We start from the raw sequence: 20,274 nt of genomic DNA, 5'->3' as shown, positions 1-20,274 counted from the left end.
GTTTGGTTCATAGTAGGTTAGAAAATTATTTTATTCGTTTGAGTTTGATTTGTTTAAATGATAAAATGTTTACGTTTTTTTTTTTTAATGATAAAATGTTTATAGTTTATATTTAATTAAATTAAATTAAATAAATATGTTCATAAACATTTACATAAAAATATATTTATAAATAATAAATAAATTATAATCAAATAAATTTAAACAAATAAATCTTAGACAAATATAAATAAATTCAAATATCGTAAAAAACATTAAAAATATGATTAAAATAAAAAATAAAAAATAATTTTATTAATATTATTATAAATAAATAATAAATGAATAATAAACAATAAACTTTCAACACATTTTAAATAAATTTATTTACAAATATAATCAAATCAAACAATCATCTATTCATATTTAATTTATTTAATAAATAAATATATAAATACTATTTAAAATTATAAATATATTCACAAATAATTCATTAAAAACTCTATTCATTCATATCCCTAATCATTTAATTGCTAGGGTGACATTGGTTTTTTTTATGGTCTCCAACGTCTGGCCCAAGTATCTATAAACAAAACAAGGATTGCGTTTCTTCACGATCCAGTAAAAGTTTGATCTAGTAAAATGTGAAACTTGAAAAAAAGTTTGCAAGAACCATAATTGATTCTCTGAACACATCAATCTAGAATCACACATAATGGCAAAAAATCAGTGACTCGGAAGCCATGAAAGCATGCCTTTTTAACACTCCAAAACAAGTTGACGAGGGTCAATATTCCAAAAAAAAAAACTGAAAAGAACTAAAGGTGTTGTCTAACCCCTCACAAACAGTTACATACTAGCTTGAAGAGATAACGACTACACAAAGGCACTCAACACATAGGTTCTAGGATAACATACACCCGAAACCACAGGTTTATATCTTCAAGACTAATAAAAACCTATGGCAAAACTTGGAAATTGGCATCCTAATTATCCAAGTTCACCATTCCACAGCCTATAAACATTTCACTTAAGTAAAGACAACTAGATGAAGCCCCCATAGCAATTTGCAAGGCCTAAAAGGTCCATACTCAGCTAGCACGGCTTTTGATGACGTCAAGACCCATCTCTGTCGGATCTGTTGCTTGCAATTCCACCTGGATTCCATCCAGTTCTCTCTTGAATCTGTCTTTGGAGCTAGCATATATCATCTTGCTCCTGACCCTCGATGTATCGGGAGACCTTTACAGGACAACAATGTAATAAGTACAAAAGGCAACAACAAAATACCAGGAGTAAAGATAATTCAGAAGATCAAGAAAACTAGCAGTACCATGCAATGAAAAAGATCCTGCTCTTTTGGACATTCTCTGCTGTTAGAAAATCAAAATCATACACGGCATATCGACATTCATCAGCAGGAAGACTTTTAGCAAAATCCTCGTAGCTCTCGGTTGGCTCACCAACCTTCTCCACAATAACTTGCTTCTGCTTCTCCTCAATTTTGAAGACAATGAAACGGTAAGTTCTTTTTGCCTTAAGCTCCAAAAACTTCAACTTGCACTCATCGTGCACAGCCATTCCTGATGCTGCATTCGCCTGAGGATCACATGACAAAACTTCGAATATATGAGGCAACCCCAATGTTTGATTATATCAATAAGATGCATTTGCAACATCAACATTAATACTAAAAAGGGATAAAAGAAGAAAAACCCAAATGAAGTGATCATCGGTTAAGTTTCTTACTCTCTAGCACCTTGATTTGGCCCAAACAAAGTCAAAGATAAGACAGAAGCAAGACCGCACTTAGATATAGATACCCTCTACACTAGGTTCCAACTCGATCTATTTCAGCTGCCACCTATGTTGGCAAAATATGGTGGGGCAACAACATCGCTTTAAGAATTAAGATACAGCCACATATTGGGCACAATTCTTACATTGCTTTGAGAACACCCTCGTTTATTGTTTATGATCATACTTTTATGTTTGGATAAATAAAATTTCAATAATCGTATTAAAACGACTAATATTTCCTAGATTTTTTTTTTTGCTACTTTAATGTGAAACAAATAAAAGAATGCAAACAAAAATAACAACAAACAATAAAATACAATGATCCAAATTAAAATTGCAGACAGATTGGATCAACATGTTAATATATTAAACAAGTCAAACAATCAGTAATCAAGAAAATTAGTTGAAAATCGACTAAACAGCAAATCCATTAGAATCAATCGGCTAAAGACACTAGAATCTAGATCAGTGACAGTTCCATTTCAGCAAAAATTAAGTACATCTAATTCCATGGACATAAAATCAAATCATAAAATTCTACATCATCAAAGCACAAACAACAGATTTAAAACCCTAAGATCTAGAACCTAAAAAAAGAGAGATAAAATCAGTCAATGCAGGAAATTTTCCATAAGGAATTCAAGAATCGCAGTTTCACTAAAGAGATCAATCAACCGATTAAACACCATATTTAGCAAAGAAAAATCAACAAAAAAGTGACGATCCACGAGGATTGCTAAGAAATTACAAAATAAAATCAGGGAATTATTTAAAACCAAAAAAAAAAAAGAAGCTGAAACATTACCATCTTTTTTCAGGTTCGTTTGGAAACGAGGATAGGTACCGCGATCGACGGAGGAGGGAGAGGAGGAGAAAATGTAGAAAGAAAGAAAGCTCCTCCGACAACGAGGGTGGAAAAGGGGAAGGATATTAAAGCTCCTTTTATTTCGCTAGCCCTGACCACTGGAGAATTAATATCCTGGTTATATTCTATGCTAAGTTATCGTACGAAACATTCCTTTGTCTAATCGAGTGCTGCCACGTCGTGTTCAGCTTTTGCAGTGCACGTTTGTTATTGGTTTTGTGTCGTGATCATGATTAAGAGCTGTATATGAGTAGCTGCAATAAAGCTTTACAAATTGGCGACTTCAGCTTGACTCGGCTGAGTTTTGCAATTTTTGCAGCTTCTTTTAAATTCACTTTTTTTTTTTAATCTGAAATGTAGACGACATAATAGAATAAAATTAAAATTTTAATTTATAATAATTATTTAAAAAATAAAAATAAAAATTTTGACATTTAAAATTTTATCGTTAAATAAGTTGATTATTTATATCAAAGATATAAACAAATTACATTTTTAACATTTGATTCAGTGTGCATAATTCATTTTTTTTAAATCAAATAAAAAATTAAATAATTAAAATAACAAGAAAAATTAAAGTATTAGTAATAAAATTGAAAATTTATAATAAACCACTATTATTTGTTACTAACTAACATGGAAATGGATTGAAAAGTTTATAATTGAATAATCTCTATTCATTCTAGTTTAATATTAATTCATTTGGATAAGTTGTAACATTCATAAAAGGCTTGTTTTCAATTTTATCATATGGATTTAAAAAAAGGAGGTTCAATTATTGTCAAATAGAAGCACTAAGTTCTAACCTTAATGTACCAAAGAAAGTTTAATCTTTTCTCTCAAATAAAATAAAATTCATACTCTTATTGTCCTAAATCCTATATAGCATCATACAACAAATTTTATGTTTGAATACTTACATTCTAGCTTCTATTAATAAAAAAGAATTATAGTATGCATTAAAATTATATTATCCATATTATTTTTCTTTGTGATTAAATTGTTTATAATTTAAAATTTAAAATTAAATTTAATTAATTTATATAATTATTTTTAAATAAATTTAAAATTTAACATATATAATTTTTTTTTTATTATCAAATTGCAATATTTTTATAAAAAATTTGTCTATAATTTATATTAAGTTACTTGTAGTCGTTAAGTTTGGGTTATGTTAGCCTAGCTAGCTGTAGCCGGTAAGAGAATAGCTTAATAATGGCAAATTTGTAAAGCAACCCATTTCTCATTCTCACCAAAGCTTACGTCGAAATCGCGACGAACACCCGGGTTGGGTGGGGTCCACTGCTCCACCGCCATTTAAAGATTCTCCCCCCCTTTCTCTGCGTCAATCTAACGCTACCCCTCTCTCACCATTTTCTTATTTCATTTTTTCACAATTGCCAACCACATTCGTCGTTTTGTCGCGCGCCTTTATTTCCTTTTTGTCATTTTAAAATACAAAAATTAGTAAATAACTTTTTTACAAAAAATTGCCGTAAAAAATAAAAGAAAATTTATTAATTTTAGGATTTAAATTGTAAATTTAATAAATGTTATTTTTTACTGATAATTTTACAAATAAGTTAAGCTAAATCTTGAATTTAATTCTCATAATTTTTAATACATTGTAATATATATAAAAGTTTTATTATACATAAAAGGAAAGAAATGGAAGGAAAATTAGGTATAAACTTTATTTAGCATTTTATATTAGATTTGAATTTATGGATTGTGACAAATGAGAGAATTGAATATTTAAACTTCATTTAGATAGACGATAAAATTAATTATATTAAGATTAAAAATAATAATTATTATAATTTAAAAAATTAGATAGACGATAAAATTAATTACATTAAGATTAAAAATAATAATAATTATAATTATAATTTAAAAAATTAGATAGACAGTAAAATTAATTACATTAAGATTAAAAGTAATAATAATTATTATTATAATTGTAATTTTAAAAAATATTATAATTATAATTAAAAAAAATTAATAAAAAATTTATAATGAATGAATTTTATTAAAATTAATATTTGAATTTAATCATATTATATAAAAATACTATAAAATCTAAATGAACACTTAAAAAATAATTTATAAAAGAATAAATGTTTTAATTTCCTTAACATTCTTCCTTCTTTACTCACGAAAATGGTTAAGCATGTAATTTGAAAATCATTTCATGAAAAGCACAAAAATAAAATTGGGGCTCATCTCCAACCCATTTAAGCAGAAAAAGCCCAAAAAAATGGATTAATTTTGAGTTCGTGTAGGTCCAGAAATCATCAGGATTAAACGTGAAACAAACAAACGGTCTATATTTCAAACACTTTAACCAATAACAATTGCTTGCTTGTTGGTTTAAGGATCAAATCTCAGCACACACGTGTCTGGAACTGAAACTTCAGCCGTCGTTGTCTCACGTATCTACGGCGGTTTCAGCAGTCATTCCACGTGGTGAATTCTAATAGGTTACTTTATCCCCAGTTCCCACCAGACATCCACTTGTCTTCTAGTCACTTCCAAATTTCGTCAGCAACATTTTCATTTGTTTTAAAAGGGAAAAATAGACAATTTGACCCCTTAACTATTGCATTTTTTAACGTCGCCCCTAAATTAAAATATTTTTCTAATTAAGTATCTAATTTTATTTTCGGATATTAAATCATATCTATATTTGTAAACAAATCAAATATAAATAAATGTATATCTATGATTTATTCATTTAATTTTAAAAGTGTTCAAATTCAATTCGTATTTGATAAAAAAATTATTCTATTTGTTTAAGTTTGATTTATTTAAATGATAAAATATTCATATTCGATTAATTTCAATTTAATTAAGTCAAATAAATTTGATCATGAATATTAAACGAATATATTTATAAATAATAAATAAATAATAATCAAACAAATTTAAATAAATAAAATTTAAATAAATATAAACAAACCTTAAAATATGATTAGAGTAAATGATAAAAATATAATTTTATTAATATTATTATAAATAAACAATAAATACATAATAAATGAATAATATATAAATAAAATTTAATCGAATTTATATATGAATATAAAAAAATCAAACAAACCTTTATTTTTATTAATTAATTTAACAAATAAATATAAAAACATTGTATAAGATCATTCATTAGGTTTAATGAACGAAAATAAATAAATAAAAATCAAATATATTCAAAAATAATTTATTAAAAATTTTATTGATTTATATTCTTAATCATCTCAACCTTTAGCATTGCTAGAATAAAATTAATATGAATTTAAATATTTATATAAATAACACGTGATTATCATATTATAATAATATAACTGTTTAATATTACCTAACGTTATTAAGTGATTGAAGTAACTTAATATAAGAAAATAAAATTTAGATATTTGATTTTTTTAAAGTTACATTGAAAGGTTTCATAATTTGAGGGGTCAAATAGGATATTATTCCTTTTTAAAATAAAAAATATTATCTGTTGAGTTAGATTTATTTTCTCTCTCATCCTTCCTCCCACTCCCTCGCTCTCCGTGTTCTTTCTTTCATGAAAAATTAAATCTCGACCGCGAACTAAGCTTTTTATCCTTCTGCTTTGTTGCCGCCCTCTTCGTTCCCTTTTCAATTACTTTCTCTTTTTTGCACATAAAAAATCAAAAACCCTAACCCAAATCTTTCGCGCTTATTTGTAACCCAAATCTGAATGATTCTTCTTTCTTTTTTCAACTTTCCACAAATCTCAGATCCGCGAGATTTGAAATCTGGTTTTCGAACACTCGTGCGTGCTTTATTCTTCGATTTGCTACAGTTCTATGTTATTTGAATTCGATTTCTTTAGATCTTCTTTGATTCTTGGCTCTTTGTAGGTAGTTTTTTTTCGGTTAAATTTCTTATATTTCAAATTTAAAAAACGGTTATGCGGTTGTTGGATTTTTCTTTTTTGAATGGTTTGTTTGTTTGTTGAATTGAATTTTTCTTTTTGTTTGTTTTGCGGTTAGTCTTTTCTTTTGCTCCTCAAATTTGTGAAGAATATCGGTTTAGCTTTGCTTTTGAGGCAGACATTCAAGATTTCAATACGAAATTGGATTCAAGTTTCAGTATAAAGAGAGTGAAATTTTAGGGTTCATATCTTTCTTTGGATTTCCACTTTTGAATGCTTTCATTATCAGAGATTTGGAAAGAAATTGCTATTGAATGGAGGAAGAAGCAGTTCGTTTGGAAACCTTAGCAGAGGAGATTATGGAGAATGTAAAGAGTGCAATGCCTGAATTGAAACGAGACCGTGAATGTCTTCAACCGGAGACATCTCCTAACAAGAAACAAGCGAAAGAAGTTTCCAGTGAAGATATTGGGTCAGAGGTTTCAAATCCAATTGTTTCTCCCAAAGAAAACACGTCAAATTTCCATGACATAAGCAGTAGAAACCAAGCTGTATGCGGTGACGTTACCTCTGTTTGTTCCGGGAATTCAAGCTCCGAAGAGACTCTTAGTGATAGTTCTCAAATGGGTTATACCTCCGGTGTCGTGTCCAGTTCCCATGTTACATTGGAAATTCCCAAGCATTTGAGTTCGTCAGGTATTAGGAAGATTACGTTTAAGTTTAACAAAAGGAAGGAGGATTATGATAATCAAACGTCGTATTCAGTTGGCGGCGAATGTATGAATCTGGAAAATACTTATGGGAATGGTCCAGTTGAATGGAGTAGTCGATATTCTCGTGTTCCCAATATGGAATTGAAAATGTCTAAGAAGGTTGTTCCTAGTAACTATCCTACAAATGTCAAGAAGTTGTTAGGAACTGGCATTCTTGATGGTGCCCGAGTGAAGTATATTTCTATCTCGATGGAGGTAAATTGTTTTCATATGTAAGGTTAATAAGGTTAATTTGATTTTGTTAAATGTTCATTTGTTTATGAAAGTTATTACCAAATTTTTTTATGGTTGTTAGAGAGTGCTGGATGGAATTGTTCATGCTGGTGGATATTTGTGTGGATGCTCATTTTGTAATTTCTCAAAAGTAAGTCACTCAGCTGTTCTAATTATTACTATTATTTTTTCTTTTAGTGTTTGTAATGTATTATATTAGCTGAACAATGGTTGTCTGGTGTGAGAGTAGGTGCTGAGTGCCTATGAGTTTGAGCAGCATGCTGGTGCCAAAACTAGGCATCCAAATAATCACATATACTTGGAGAATGGGAAGCCAATATATAATATTATTCAAGAGCTAAAGACTGCTCCACTCAGCATTCTAGATGAAGTGATAAAAGATGTTGCTGGTTCATCTATAAATGAGGAGTCCTTTCAGGATTGGAAAGGTAAGAAATTCTGTTTTAATGCTTTGATTAGGTTTATCTTGGTAGGGTGTAGTCCTATCTCATCCAGTATATCGGGTCTTTTTGAGTTTGTGAATAGATTTGTAAATACTGCTTATTTGACACGGAAAATTCTTCTGAAAGTAAAAGAAACAGAAAATGAGGATTCAACTAGAGGACAGCCATTTTACTTGAGGTTGCTTCCCTTGTTATGGCGTGTATTTAGGGTCTCAAGCTTCCAAGCCTAGATATGCAAATAGATGACAAAACCACAGAGAGGAGAAACATTTAGGATAAGGTTGCTTAGGTGTATGTAGTAGCTAATCTGATACATCCAATGCTTGTGAATATTAATGTGGAAATTTACCACACTACAATGATAAAAAATTAATCTAAATTGGAAAACAAGAATAGATATATACTCAATCTGAGGAAAGCAATTGCATCAAGGTTGCTGCCGTCAAATCGGGTTGGCATGTGTATAGATTAAGCAAAGGTCCAGCGCTGAGTCTTCTGCCCTCTCATGTGTGGTTGTGCAATAAGAAAACCTGATTTATTTTTCCCCTTTTTGCAATCTCATTGTGTTGGAAATCAGGATGAATTTCAAGAGTTAGATTTCAAATCAACTCTTCCAGGTATATTACTAGAGATATTGTCAACCTGCTTAGAGAAAAGGAAAACTTGACTTTATACATTGCCAGTACAGAACAGCATTTAATTTTTGCTATTGTTCAGGTTTTGACATGCTTTTATGTTCTGCAGCTAGTCTGCAGCGAGGTAACGGAAAGGCTCAAGCTGAGAAGAAATATAACATGAAACGTCCTAGTTTGCCTGATTCTCTAAGGTAAAGTGATATCAAGTTTTAGTGATTTCTATTTCTATAATCATTTGTGTTTGAACTTTTTAAAATTTTTTCTTCTGTCCTTATCTGATGGATAGGTTTTATTGAATGCATTTTCTTGGTTTTCAACCTGGATAAGGATTGTACCCATTGGTTTTGTCTGGGTGCTAAGTGGAATTGAATCTAGCATTTGAATGTCATGTTTTCCTTTCAATTTAGTTCTCATAGGAGTTGTTGGAGGGAAAAAAATATTGACCAATTTACAAGATTGCATGATTACGGCTAATTCTTTAAGAGTACTGTTCTCTATAACCAAAAAAGCTTTATTTTCTATGCTTTTCCCAAGAATACTTTTGCGAATTGTTAATTTTTGTTATTTTCCACTCTTCACTGACATTCTATCCTTTTTGTAGGCCGAATTTGTGTGTTTCTAACTCAGTCATGCAACGAAAGAGAACTGCTGATGGTGGTATGAAGAAAAGGTATGCTATGGCTTATATTGTGCTTCCTCTCTATGTAAATTTTAGATATGCCTGCATTAAGCTGGAATTTCTTTCAATTGTTGGTAGGGATAATGATTTACACCGGTTACTCTTTATGCCAAAAGGACTTCCAGACGGGGCTGAACTGGCTTACATTATCAAAGGACAGGTGCAATGTTTTATAGGAAATAATATGGTTAATTGGCAATAATTTATGCCTATTACTGACTGTAAGTGTTTTTTTTTTCCAGAAGTTACTTGAGGGCTACAAGCAGGGAAATGGCATAGTGTGCAGCTGTTGTGAGAGAGAGGTGAGCTTCTAATTTATTATCAATTTGATGCTAGATCATCTCTCTCATCTATATTTTTCTTTAATTTTATTTGTTTTGGTGTGAGCAGCTTAGCCCTTCACAGTTTGAAGCACATGCTGGAATGGCTGCCAGAAGACAACCGTGAGTGGTCTTTACAGAATTTGATCTTTTTCTAGTATGTTATAAGTCATTCTTTGTTAAGTTTCTTTCTTTACGCAGGTATCGTCACATCTATACATCTAATGGATTGACACTTCATGATATAGCCTTGTCATTGGCAAATGGGCAATGTGTTACAACTGGTCACAGTGATGATATGTGTGCAATATGTGGAGATGCTGGAGATCTGCTTCTTTGTGGTGAATGCCCTCAGGCTTTTCACCCAGGTGTGTAATTTCTTTTATTTTAAGCTGTTTTTTTTTTGGTTTAGATAGGTACTTGATTTATGCTTCATGTTGTAAACATTTGACATTGAGATGCCAATGTCAAATGAATACTTCATGTGACTAGTTCATTTACTGCACATTGCATGTGGCTCAGGATTTAAGCTCTAGTGGGTTTATGCATTCATGCCAACTGATTATCTTTGCTGTCTTTCTAAGAATTTTTTTTTTCAAATAATAAAATGGTGGATGCACATGTCTACTTAACTTTTTTTTCATTTTACATTGTAGTTGTAAAAATAGATTCAATACTGTTATCTTTCTGTTGTGCCTGATTTTTCTTTTTTTTTTTTTGGTATAAGGTTCATTCATCATTAATTGCATTGAATGTCTTTGTTGCAGCTTGTTTGAATTTAGAGCAACTTCCTGAAGGTGAGTGGCGATGTGCAAATTGTGCAGATGAACATGGTCTTTCTAGAAAAGCTGTTTCGGGAGAAGCTTCAAGTATGATGAGACCAATTGTGATACGCTTGACAAGAGTTGTTAAAGCACCAGAATTTGAAATTGGTGGTTGTGTTGTTTGCGGGTTGGTACCTCTGTATTTCTTTTTTTTTTTTTTCTTTGTTCCAGTTTATTCTGTCTCTGAGCATGCCTACAACTTAGAATATGAGCTTGAATGTGTGACTAAATCCCTCCATGGCTCTATCTATATGTTTGTAATTATTTATCCACACGGAGGCATGCTGGAATTGAAACTAGTGGAATTGTTGATAGAGAGGCTTTTTATGAGCTCACTGATTTTTGTGTTATGAGATTATTTTTTTTCAGGTTCCATGACTTTAGTGGCTCTATGTTTGATGATCGAACAGTTATTCTCTGTGACCAAGTATGTGCAGTTTACTTATCCTATTTCCGTCCAAACAAGCATCTGCTTTGCTATAACATTATCTTTCTCTTTTGTCCTTTCTTAGTGTGAGAAGGAGTTTCATGTTGGTTGTCTGCGGGATAGTGGACTATGTGACTTGAAAGTAAGTCTGAAATGTTCTAGTAGATTAATTGTTAACATATGCATGCTAGTTGAAGTTTTTACCAATTTTGTTTCTCCTCCACACAACAGGAAATTCCCAAGGATAAATGGTTCTGTTGTGATGACTGCAACAGGATTCATGGGGCTCTTCAGAGTTCTGTTTCCAGTGGGGTGCAGATAATTCCTACTTCATTCTCAGATATAATCAGAATAAAGCATTTAGAAAAAGGATTATTTATTGATGGAGCCACAGATTGTGTTCAATGGCGAATACTGAGTGGAAAAAGCCGTTTTCCCGAACACCTTCCATTACTTTCAAGTGCAGCTGCAATATTCCGAGTAAGTTTTTCCTGATATGAAACACATCTGATTTCAGTGTGTTAAGCTAGTTGCTCAAGTGACTTTTGTAATTTTTATGTGCTGTTTCGTCATCTGACCTTTTTGTTAGAACATATGTTACTTTTTACCAAACTTCTTAGTCATGTACTGGGAGTTTTCTGGGCACGGTGCATGTTGACCAAACTTTTTCAAATTGAAATTTTGAGATAAGATCAGTGCCATGAGTGGTTATGACTTTTGAACAATATATAAAAGGAACTTATTCTTGGAGTGAATGCAGATGAGATCACAGACATTTTCAGAAAGACTGCTATTTGTATATATGGAACCATCTACATTTCAGCTTATAGTTTTAATTAAAGTAGTTGAAAGTCTTAAAGCATACAATCATGACAAGGTTGAGGTACAAAGGAAATTGTTAATCTTAGAGAATATGATCACTCATACCTTTGAATTTTGTGCACATATTATGGACGGCTGATGGATGGTATTAAGATCCTGCTTAACAAAAGAAAAATTGTACTTAGATCAAATTGATGAAAACCCATCCATGCAAAATTGAGAATAGAACTTGAGGTGAAGCCAGGATTTAAAAAATAAACTATGTTGGAAATGAATTTGATTACATGCTCAGAAGTATTTGGTTTTTCTATGGGATTTTTGTGAATATACCCGATTATCTACTAGCTGCCTGTAGATAGTTGATTACCCTGCAGATTATTTCAGTCGTATTTAGCAATGGCCTGTCTGCTCAAGTTATTTGCATTTCCTTTTTGACAGGAATGTTTTGATCCCATTGTTGCAAAATCTGGTCGTGATTTGATTCCTGTCATGGTCTATGGGTATGTACTCATTCTTCCCTCCTTCTGCCGTTTAGATGGTTCTAGTGTTTAACTTTCTTTTTTGCCTCTAAAGAAAAAAAAGAATCACTATATGGTTAGAAAAGGTGTTCTCTAGAAAATGTGTTTATCTTTTTGTTGTTAATAGGACATCTTGCTTGATTTGTCAAAAAATTTGCACCTTAATGATATTACTAACGTTGTTAAGACATGCTTTACAAGTGGTCAGCTTTTCTCTGATCAGATCTGATGATTACTTTTTGAACTTTTCTTAGGAGAAATATATCTGGACAAGAGTTTGGTGGCATGTACTGTGTGGTTTTGATTGTGAGGTAAGTTGGTTTCTCTCTCTCTCTCTCATGAGATGGGATGGGAGGTGTTCTTGTCTTGTTTTCGGTCGATTACTTTTTTGCTGTATGAATTTATACATGGTCCATATGCACAGGTCTGTTGTTGTATCAGCTGGTCTTCTTAGGATATTTGGTCGGGAGGTTGCCGAGCTCCCTATAGTGGCTACAAGTAGGAAACACCAAGGAAAAGTAAGTGCATTGATAGATTGGACCAAGAATATGCTATGTTCTTGCTATCTACTTTAATGCTCCTCTTTTATTCTGTTTGAAGTTCAATGCAGTTCAATGTTGAACTTTACAAACTTATCACCTTAAAATGCTTTAAGATGGACCATGAACACTGTTATCCTCTTGTGCAGTTTGTTGGTTTTGTTCTTAGTCTTCCAATCTGTTTGAAACACAATGGCTTTACCAATGTTGGACCGAGCTAACTTATAACTTTGATTTTGTTATAGGGATATTTCCAGGCATTATTTGCTTGTATTGAGAGGTTGCTAAGTTCCCTGAATGTGGAAAACCTGGTGCTCCCAGCAGCTGAGGAAGCTTTGTCAATTTGGACAAAGAAATTTGGCTTTGCAAAGATGAGTGAACAGCAAGTAAGTGCATTCTAAATCTTTTACTTGACAATAAGTTATTATTTTCATTCAGTTTCTACCAAATACTAGTAAACAAGAGAATTAAGCCATTGTGAATTTTATTTTATGTTCAGTTGCTCAAATACCAAAAGGAGCTCCAATTGACGATTTTTAAAGGAACATCGATGCTGGAGAAAAAGGTGCAGCAGATATCAGAATAACTCCAATCATCTTTCCGGTAACTTTTCATCAGAATAGCCGGACTTGGCATTAGCTTTAGTTTGTGTTGGTGGTCTTTTCCCCCTTTGTAAAAATTGGTGAGAAAAGTTTCCCTTGGTTTCAAGTTTTTTCTTCCCCTCCCCCTCCCTCTCCCTCAGCGTCCACCATAATTTGTTCTGTTACTTGTACAAAACTGGAGGTAGCATTTGGTTGGTAGGAAGAATGATTGAATCAAACGAGCATTGCATGCTGAACTTTTTATCATGCATGCATGCAGCAAGAAAATTTGGTTTCTTTTTTTTGGGCTGTTCTTCTTTTTTGAATATGTAAAATGAAAAAAAAAACAGAGATCCTTCCAAGTAGGAGAACATGTTTCAATCTTTTCACTAATGTTAGGAGCCTGGGGTGTATAAACTCATGAAGTTTGCAGCTGTGCGCAGTTTTCAACTATTTCTTATGAATTCTTGGAAGATTTTTTGCCATCTATTTTCATTGTTCAATTATTTGACGGCACGAAAAACCCATTGTTTTAACTCTTTGACAGCATAAAAAAAAACCAAAAGCACTGCCCTCCCTCTCTATCCATGGAATGGAAGGGTGGAGGCCTTCGGTGTCCCCTCCAGTCAAGAATTGTGGCCTTATAATTGTTAAGCAAACAAGTATCCAATCAATCAAGTTAGTAGAAACATAGTTAAAAAATTAATCAATTATATAAAAAATAATAATTTAACATTATTTGATTTAATTAATTTATGTTTATAGATAAAAAATAAGATTTATTAGTTACAAAAAATTACATTAAAATATCAAAATAATTATTCATAATTAATATTTATAAATTTTTTTAATTTTTTTAATTTTATGAAATATTTTTAATTTAAATAAATATATGTTTGTGTATTCATGTATCATATGTGAATTTTTTAAATATTTTTTAGTTCACTTACATGTATCATATTTACGTAATTTTTTGTAATCTCTTTTAATTTACTCATAAACATTCAAACATCATGTATATATAATACATAAATCTTCGATAATTTTATGAGTGTTTATTTTATAAAATTTTATATTTTTTTTACATTTTTTATACTTAATTTTATAAATATTTTATCTATTTATAAGCATATAATTTGTTTATAAATTTTTTTATCAAAAATTCTTTTTATAAATTTTTTTATTTATAAAAAAATATTTAATTAATTTCAAATAAATTTATTATAAGATTTAAATAATTATTTCCAAAAACAATCATTAGCCATTATATCCTTTTTTTCATTTTTTGCACGCTTCTCTTCGTTTATGGTTCGATATTTAGGTGCAGTAAGTGTAGAGGAACAATAGGTGATTAAACTTTGCTGCAGTGACGATATTTGTAGGCAAGCCTGTGCGAAAAAATAACTCAGGTGAGAAGGATAAAAAGTTTAACGCCTTTTATTATTATTACTTTTTCAATCTGAAAATAAAATAAAATAAAAAGGTCGTTTTATTATACTAGTTTCTTATTCTTCCAAAATGCTAAGGATTCTAAGTTTTATTTCCCTAAACCACAAAAAGAAAAAAAAAATTTATTTAATACTAAGGATTAAATACATTTCAATTTGACTCAAGTTAATTTGTTCTCCTTTTTTGTTGAATAATTGATAAATTTTTTTAAATTTGGTAATTTTAAATATTTTATAATAATACCACATAAAAATTATATTAAAATAATATAATTTAAAGTTTTAATAAAAATTAAAAAATATATTTCATATTTTATATATTTATATAATGATGATATGATAATTTTTATATTTTATATATATTTAATATATAATAAATACAAATATAGACAGACGAATTATCTTGTCTAAATTTTTACTCAATTTTTATTAAAAATGTGTGGGGATTTCTCCAATAATTTATAAATAAACAAATAGGAAAGTATTTTACATACTCTCAAATTCTTTTTTCTTCTAATAATAATAATTATTAATCACATGCAATATGTAATTATTACTTTGCTGGAAACTTGGAAACCCTAAATAGGGTTTTACCCAGCCGTTTATTTCAGCGTTTAAAACCCAAAAACCCCAAACTAGATTTCCATTTCCATTTTTCCCAACAACCGCCGGCTCTATCTTTATTGACTCCGTTCCGATGGCATTCGTTTCCAGATTCCGTCGCGTTTTCACCGGACCTTCCCGTCTTTGTTCTCAGTTCGCTTTGATTCGCTTAAATTTGACTCTCACTTCCCCGAAGCTCTTCATTAGCGGTATTTTCTCATTTCTTTCGTTTATCTTTTTGTTTTTCCTTGGTTCTCATTAAATTTTAAATTGCCAATTTAATATTTTGATTGGGTCAATGAAAAAATAAAATGGAAGAAATCTTATAAAATTAGGAAAAACTGAGGACCAAAATTTAGAAATTTTCTACCTTTTTTTTTATTGAATTAAACATAAACCCTAAATTCAGGGTTAATCAAGCTTTAAAGGAATAACTTCAATTATTGTTATGTTGTACGATTTCTAATCAGAAGATGAGTTAGTAAGAGAGAAATCTGAAGAAAAAAGTTTAATCTTTTAGTATAAACCTGGTTGCCTTTCTTACCTATTTAGTTATTCTGCAAAGAATTAAGTATTTCTCCTGTCCTTTTTTTTTTTTTTAATTTTGCACTCTGTAATCACATTATTACTTCAGAGGTAGGTAAACTAAGGATTGAGGTAGTGCCTATGGTGTTGTGGTGTTTTGCCATTGTCCCTATAGACCATTGCAACCATGGTTCCAATTTCGTGGCATTCTATGAGTTTTAGTGAACCTGATCCTTGCAATCGAATAGCTGGTTCAGGGTCTTTTGATAACATGGGAAGCTAGCATTTGTTGGAATATCAGTTAGGATTAGTTGGATTCAGGTGGTGTTTAGTGAAACCTAGTATGAAATCTGTGGTGTCATTCAGTTTACTGCATTATACCTTAGAATTAATTGGCATTGGATTAGTTGATTAAGGTGGCATCATACGGATCCTGATCAATACTATGTGGTACCATGAAGTTCAATGCTATTATCCATTATGATTGAATGGTGTTAAAATGACAATTTTTTGGGCAAAAGGAAAGGATTTTGTGGACTGTTGATTTCTTTGTCTGCTTAATAGTTGATGTTGTTGTCGAAGTGCCTACTTGGAAGTACGTAATTCTCATGGCTTTGAGTGGTAGCAAAATCTATGTTAACAGTTGTAGGGTAGCATGCGATGAACTATGCTTTCTTTTTGTTTGGTTGTTTTACGGTTACAATAGGGGTTCGATTGAAAAAATTCAAGTAGATCTTGTTGAATGTAGTTGCAATTGTGGGTTAGATGAAGAATGAATATCATTCACAAAAGAGTGGTAGGAAAGCTTTGAGATGTATTTGTGTCCAGATATGCATGTGGTTCGGATGCATATTCTCTCGTAAATTGTTGAAAATGATAGGTTGCAATGTGTATAGAGCAAAAAGGTAAAACTCCTTGTGTCCTCTCATTTTCAGCTTTTCATTTAACCCAAGATCATGTCTAGGTTCAACCTATATCATTCTCTGAAACCCTGAGGTGCCCCTTTGTTTCCTAAAGTAGAAGTGGAGAACCTAGTATAAATAACTAGAGCTGGCATTTGCTTAACCAAGCAACAAGAACTAAGAGAAACAGTATGCCAGGTGCCCACCAGAGTTCCCTTAGGCACTTCAGTTAATTTCCTTAGAGTCAAAACCTCTTTGCCGTTTACTGAAGTGTTTGGGGGAACTCCAGTTGCCATCTGAGACGATTAAAATTAGGATGGCGAGCATATTATCAGTCTGCTATAGGGATTTGTACTTTCAGGGATGAAGCACTGGTTTTATGGTTAAACGGAATTTTGACTCAAGGATGAATTCTATTCTATTACAATTGGTGCATGCTGAAATTTTAGTTAAGAGTCACCCTTTTTTGCGGTGGTGTTCCTATGGAACTAAAGAAATTATGAGACCTTTACATCAGTTTTTTTTTCCTTTTATCATTGTCTTCTGACACATTTTGAATCGTAACTGCCCCTTATCCTGGTGTATTGAACAGGTCTTTCAAGAGAAACAACAGATGAACAGTTTAAAGAGGCATTTAACCCGTTTGGCCGGATTGTTGAAGGTTTAATTTAACACCCCATTTTCCATTCTCCACATTCTCTTTCTTCTTTGGTCTTTAGAATTCTTTAGATTTATAATAATTCGCCGGAATGCTTCTTCGTATTGCTTTCATCCTGATATATTGCTTTAAATGATCTTGCAGCCAAAGTCATAAGAGATAGAGCCACTGGAAGGTCGAAGGGGTTTGGTTTTGTTACATATACATCCATCGAAGAAGCTGAGAAGGCTAGAGAAGAAATGAATGCCAAGTTCTTGCAAGGATGGGTTATTTTTGTAGACCCTGCCAAACCAAGGGAACCCAGACCTTCACCCAGATCAGAATCGGAGTTTTCTGTAACTGGTTTTAGAACAAACAAAACTGTTGGATGGTCTGGGTAGTTCACTTTAACAAGGATGGAGCCATGGAGGAATTATTTGAAGGCTTCAAGTTTCATATATCACCTCAAACTTTAGCAGAAGATAAAAGTTGAATCAATGATTTATTTATTCGGGACGAATGTAACCGGTTAACCTCTTTATATTAAACTCATTTTGTGTGCCTTATTGTACCTGTCAATTTTATTGTGCTCAAGTTCTGTTGATGCTATGAACCATCAACCTTACCATTGGTTTCTAATTATGAAATCCCTTTGATCACTACCACAAACTTTATAAGGATAGTTACTAAACTACCATGTTTGCTAGTTCACAAACTAATAATAACATGCATAAACTCCATTGCATTTCACCGGTCTTCTCATCAAAGTGGAACTAATAATATTCTATTTACAAGCAATCGACAGTTCAGGTGCTGTCTTTCATACAGCAGCATAAACAGCACATTAAGCAAACCGTCAAACCCACACCATCGTCAAAAACCATTGCATCACGCTCTATAAAGTAATTGTTCAAATATCACCAACGGAGAAAGCAGGAAAGAGCTTATTTATCTACAACTATTGATAAAAAACAAGGGCTTTTATCGATGATGTGAAGAGAGATTTACTCATAGAGCCTCCGCCACAGAGTAGTGCATCCTAGTGGGCGACATTTTTAGAAAACTACTGCCACAATGGGGGTCTGGACTGCCAACGTTAAAATCATCAAGATCACCTGAGGTGTTGACTATTCTATCTTCAACCTCCAGTAGTTTATAACACCTATCAGAATTCCCACGGCCTCTGCAAAACTGTTTGCTGTCTTTACGACCAACACTACCACGTGTGGAGTAGCTGCCCTTCTGCCCTTTCTTTCCATTTTTCTTCTTGTCATTGTTCTTCTTCGACTTCTGCTGCTTCTTGCCTCTAACCGTGTGCAATACTGACGTTGGTGGAGGATCATACACATCAGGGGCCCATGTCACAGTCAGCTTCTTTGGTGACAATCCCTGTTTCTCACGGCTACCTTTAAGGGCAGACACTAGTTTCAAAGGAGTCTGTTAAGGGTAAATGCGAGTAACAATCAAAAGGAGCAATGGACATTGGTAAACTTAACCAACCAAAGGCTTAACTAAAGACTCTACGCAGAAGAAATTAAGTGTAACAAAAACCACTTACAGGCACAGAATCCTCAGAGGATATTCTCTGCAATGCAGTTTCAATTTCATCGTCAGGAGAAACACACTTGCCTAAACAATTTTGAGGAAGTTTGCTTTGATGTCCTTGCTTAAGTAACTCTTCCACATCATTTGTATCATCCCCATCATATTCATTCAAACAAGTACCAAGTATAGCCTGCTTTATGTCACTGAGATCATAAACCTCTCGAGAACCCAATATGTCCATTTCCAATACCAATGACTACAAGGACAAACCATCATTGTCACAATTGCAAACTTCCAATTATATATATAAATATCAACAAATAGAGCAGAAGGAAGAAAAACCTCAATCAAATCCCATTAGATTGACAAATAAAAAGTGGAAAGCCTAATCCATCATTAGTGTTTGAAAAGAAAAATACTACTAATAAGCAAATTTCTAAGCAGATATCAGCTGGATACCTTGTTAAGACAGCTGCAATCAATTCAAACCCTTAAAACCTCCGAGAAAAAGCAAAACCCAGTTCACGATCTGACCAAACCTCCGATTTTCTGCACAAAGTTGATTCCTTTGTATCGTACAGTAATAACCTCAGAAAACAGAAGAATCTAGGAAAATGGATAGGAAATGGAGAGAAAATAAAATAAAATCACTAAAAGAAAAACAATTGACGGGAAACGTTAACTAAGATTACCACGCCGATCACTCTTTTCAAGATGTTTCAAACGATGGGAGCAAGAACCGGCGTGAAAAGGAGTCATAGAAGGGATCAAAGGAAGCAAAATCGCTTCGAAGGGTAACGAAGGCATATTATCTATTTATGCTCTTCGAACCCCTAATTTCTACAAGAACAAAAACCCTATTTTTCCTTTTTGGATCGATCGAGATTTAGAAGAGAAACCCTAATACAAAAGATTGCAGGAGGAGATTGGATCAGCGGCGTAATAGAAAGAAAGGCTGGGGAAGAGGGAAGAGATATAGGGAAGAAAGAATCTTGTGAGAGTCGATGGATGTTTGAGGAGTTTAAGATCAAATCAGGAACGTACACGTTTCAATCACGGAATCGTCCTCTGACGCGGATATTTTTGTTTGGGTTGGCTTCAACCCAACTCGATTCGGGATTATTAACTAATAATAATTGTTTAATATTAAAATTATAATTAATTTATTACCAATATTTATATAAAAATTCAGGATAAATAAATTACAAAATTTTAATTCAAGATAAAATATATCATATTTAATAATTTAAAACATATTATTATAAATCATGTTTTTGAGA

General features: G+C 32.0%; 4 protein-coding genes across 10 annotated transcripts; 2 read left to right on the top strand and 2 right to left on the bottom strand.

Moving 5' to 3' along the window:
• Positions 1-641: 641 nt before the first annotated feature.
• LOC111296796 (actin-depolymerizing factor 2-like) lies at positions 642-2,692 on the bottom strand. Its single transcript, XM_022891252.2, has 3 exons — positions 2,585-2,692; positions 1,313-1,578; positions 642-1,221 (listed from the first exon to the last, which is right to left on the bottom strand). The coding sequence occupies exons 1-3, from the start codon at positions 2,585-2,587 to the stop codon at positions 1,071-1,073; spliced, it is 420 nt and encodes a 139-aa protein (XP_022746987.1). The 5' UTR covers positions 2,588-2,692; the 3' UTR covers positions 642-1,070.
• Positions 2,693-6,185: 3,493 nt separating this feature from the next.
• On the top strand, positions 6,186-13,784 carry LOC111297304 (uncharacterized). Of its 6 annotated transcripts, none has more exons than XM_089741468.1 (19): positions 6,186-6,525; positions 6,658-7,507; positions 7,608-7,676; positions 7,776-7,974; positions 8,734-8,815; positions 9,226-9,294; positions 9,382-9,463; positions 9,546-9,605; positions 9,694-9,746; positions 9,825-9,991; positions 10,391-10,574; positions 10,817-10,874; positions 10,960-11,016; positions 11,106-11,354; positions 12,135-12,196; positions 12,469-12,525; positions 12,639-12,732; positions 12,999-13,139; positions 13,253-13,784. In XM_089741468.1, the coding sequence occupies exons 2-19, from the start codon at positions 6,854-6,856 to the stop codon at positions 13,337-13,339; spliced, it is 2,424 nt and encodes an 807-aa protein (XP_089597594.1). In that variant the 5' UTR covers positions 6,186-6,525; positions 6,658-6,853; the 3' UTR covers positions 13,340-13,784. The 6 variants fall into 6 exon arrangements, with proteins under 6 accessions (XP_089597594.1, XP_089597592.1, XP_089597595.1 ...); XM_089741466.1 differs by having other exon boundaries at positions 8,707-8,815; XM_089741469.1 differs by having other exon boundaries at positions 6,186-7,507; positions 9,549-9,605.
• Positions 13,785-15,368: 1,584 nt separating this feature from the next.
• On the top strand, positions 15,369-18,015 carry LOC111297306 (organelle RRM domain-containing protein 2, mitochondrial-like). The gene is made up of 3 exons (XM_022892000.2): positions 15,369-15,594; positions 17,405-17,473; positions 17,615-18,015. Exons 1-3 carry the CDS (start codon positions 15,480-15,482, stop codon positions 17,848-17,850), a joined length of 420 nt encoding a protein of 139 aa, XP_022747735.2. The 5' UTR covers positions 15,369-15,479; the 3' UTR covers positions 17,851-18,015.
• Positions 18,016-18,165: 150 nt separating this feature from the next.
• LOC111297307 (uncharacterized) lies at positions 18,166-19,938 on the bottom strand. 2 transcript variants are annotated; one of them, XM_089741471.1, is made up of 4 exons: positions 19,687-19,827; positions 19,454-19,543; positions 19,008-19,250; positions 18,166-18,886 (listed from the first exon to the last, which is right to left on the bottom strand). In XM_089741471.1, exons 3-4 carry the CDS (start codon positions 19,233-19,235, stop codon positions 18,458-18,460), a joined length of 657 nt encoding a protein of 218 aa, XP_089597597.1. In that variant the 5' UTR covers positions 19,236-19,250; positions 19,454-19,543; positions 19,687-19,827; the 3' UTR covers positions 18,166-18,457. The 2 variants fall into 2 exon arrangements, with proteins under 2 accessions (XP_089597597.1, XP_022747736.2); XM_022892001.2 differs by having other exon boundaries at positions 19,454-19,938.
• Positions 19,939-20,274: the final 336 nt, after the last annotated feature.

This window comes from Durio zibethinus, chromosome 12 (genome assembly GCF_047325235.1).
Source record: "Durio zibethinus cultivar Kanyao isolate XHJ-2024 chromosome 12, ASM4732523v1, whole genome shotgun sequence".
NCBI lineage: Eukaryota > Viridiplantae > Streptophyta > Magnoliopsida > Malvales > Malvaceae > Durio > Durio zibethinus.
The sequence above is the reverse complement of the archived record's forward strand: the minus strand, read 5'-3'. Positions and strand labels throughout refer to the sequence as shown.

Coding starts and splice junctions, on each gene's coding strand:
- LOC111296796 (XM_022891252.2), bottom strand. Junction 1,222..1,312: donor AGGATCTTTTTCATTGCATG/GTACTGCTAGTT, acceptor TGTCCTGTAAAG/GTCTCCCGATACATCGAGGG.
- LOC111297304 (XM_089741466.1), top strand. CDS start 6,854: ATGGAGGAAGAAGCAGTTCGTTTGGAAACCTTAGCAGAGGAGATTATG. Junction 9,295..9,381: donor GATGGTGGTATGAAGAAAAG/GTATGCTATGGC, acceptor AATTGTTGGTAG/GGATAATGATTTACACCGGT. Junction 9,606..9,693: donor GCAGCTGTTGTGAGAGAGAG/GTGAGCTTCTAA, acceptor TGGTGTGAGCAG/CTTAGCCCTTCACAGTTTGA.
- LOC111297306 (XM_022892000.2), top strand. CDS start 15,480: ATGGCATTCGTTTCCAGATTCCGTCGCGTTTTCACCGGACCTTCCCGT. Junction 15,595..17,404: donor CCCGAAGCTCTTCATTAGCG/GTATTTTCTCAT, acceptor TGTATTGAACAG/GTCTTTCAAGAGAAACAACA. Junction 17,474..17,614: donor GTTTGGCCGGATTGTTGAAG/GTTTAATTTAAC, acceptor ATGATCTTGCAG/CCAAAGTCATAAGAGATAGA.
- LOC111297307 (XM_022892001.2), bottom strand. CDS start 19,235: ATGGACATATTGGGTTCTCGAGAGGTTTATGATCTCAGTGACATAAAG. Junction 18,887..19,007: donor CCTCTGAGGATTCTGTGCCT/GTAAGTGGTTTT, acceptor TACCCTTAACAG/ACTCCTTTGAAACTAGTGTC.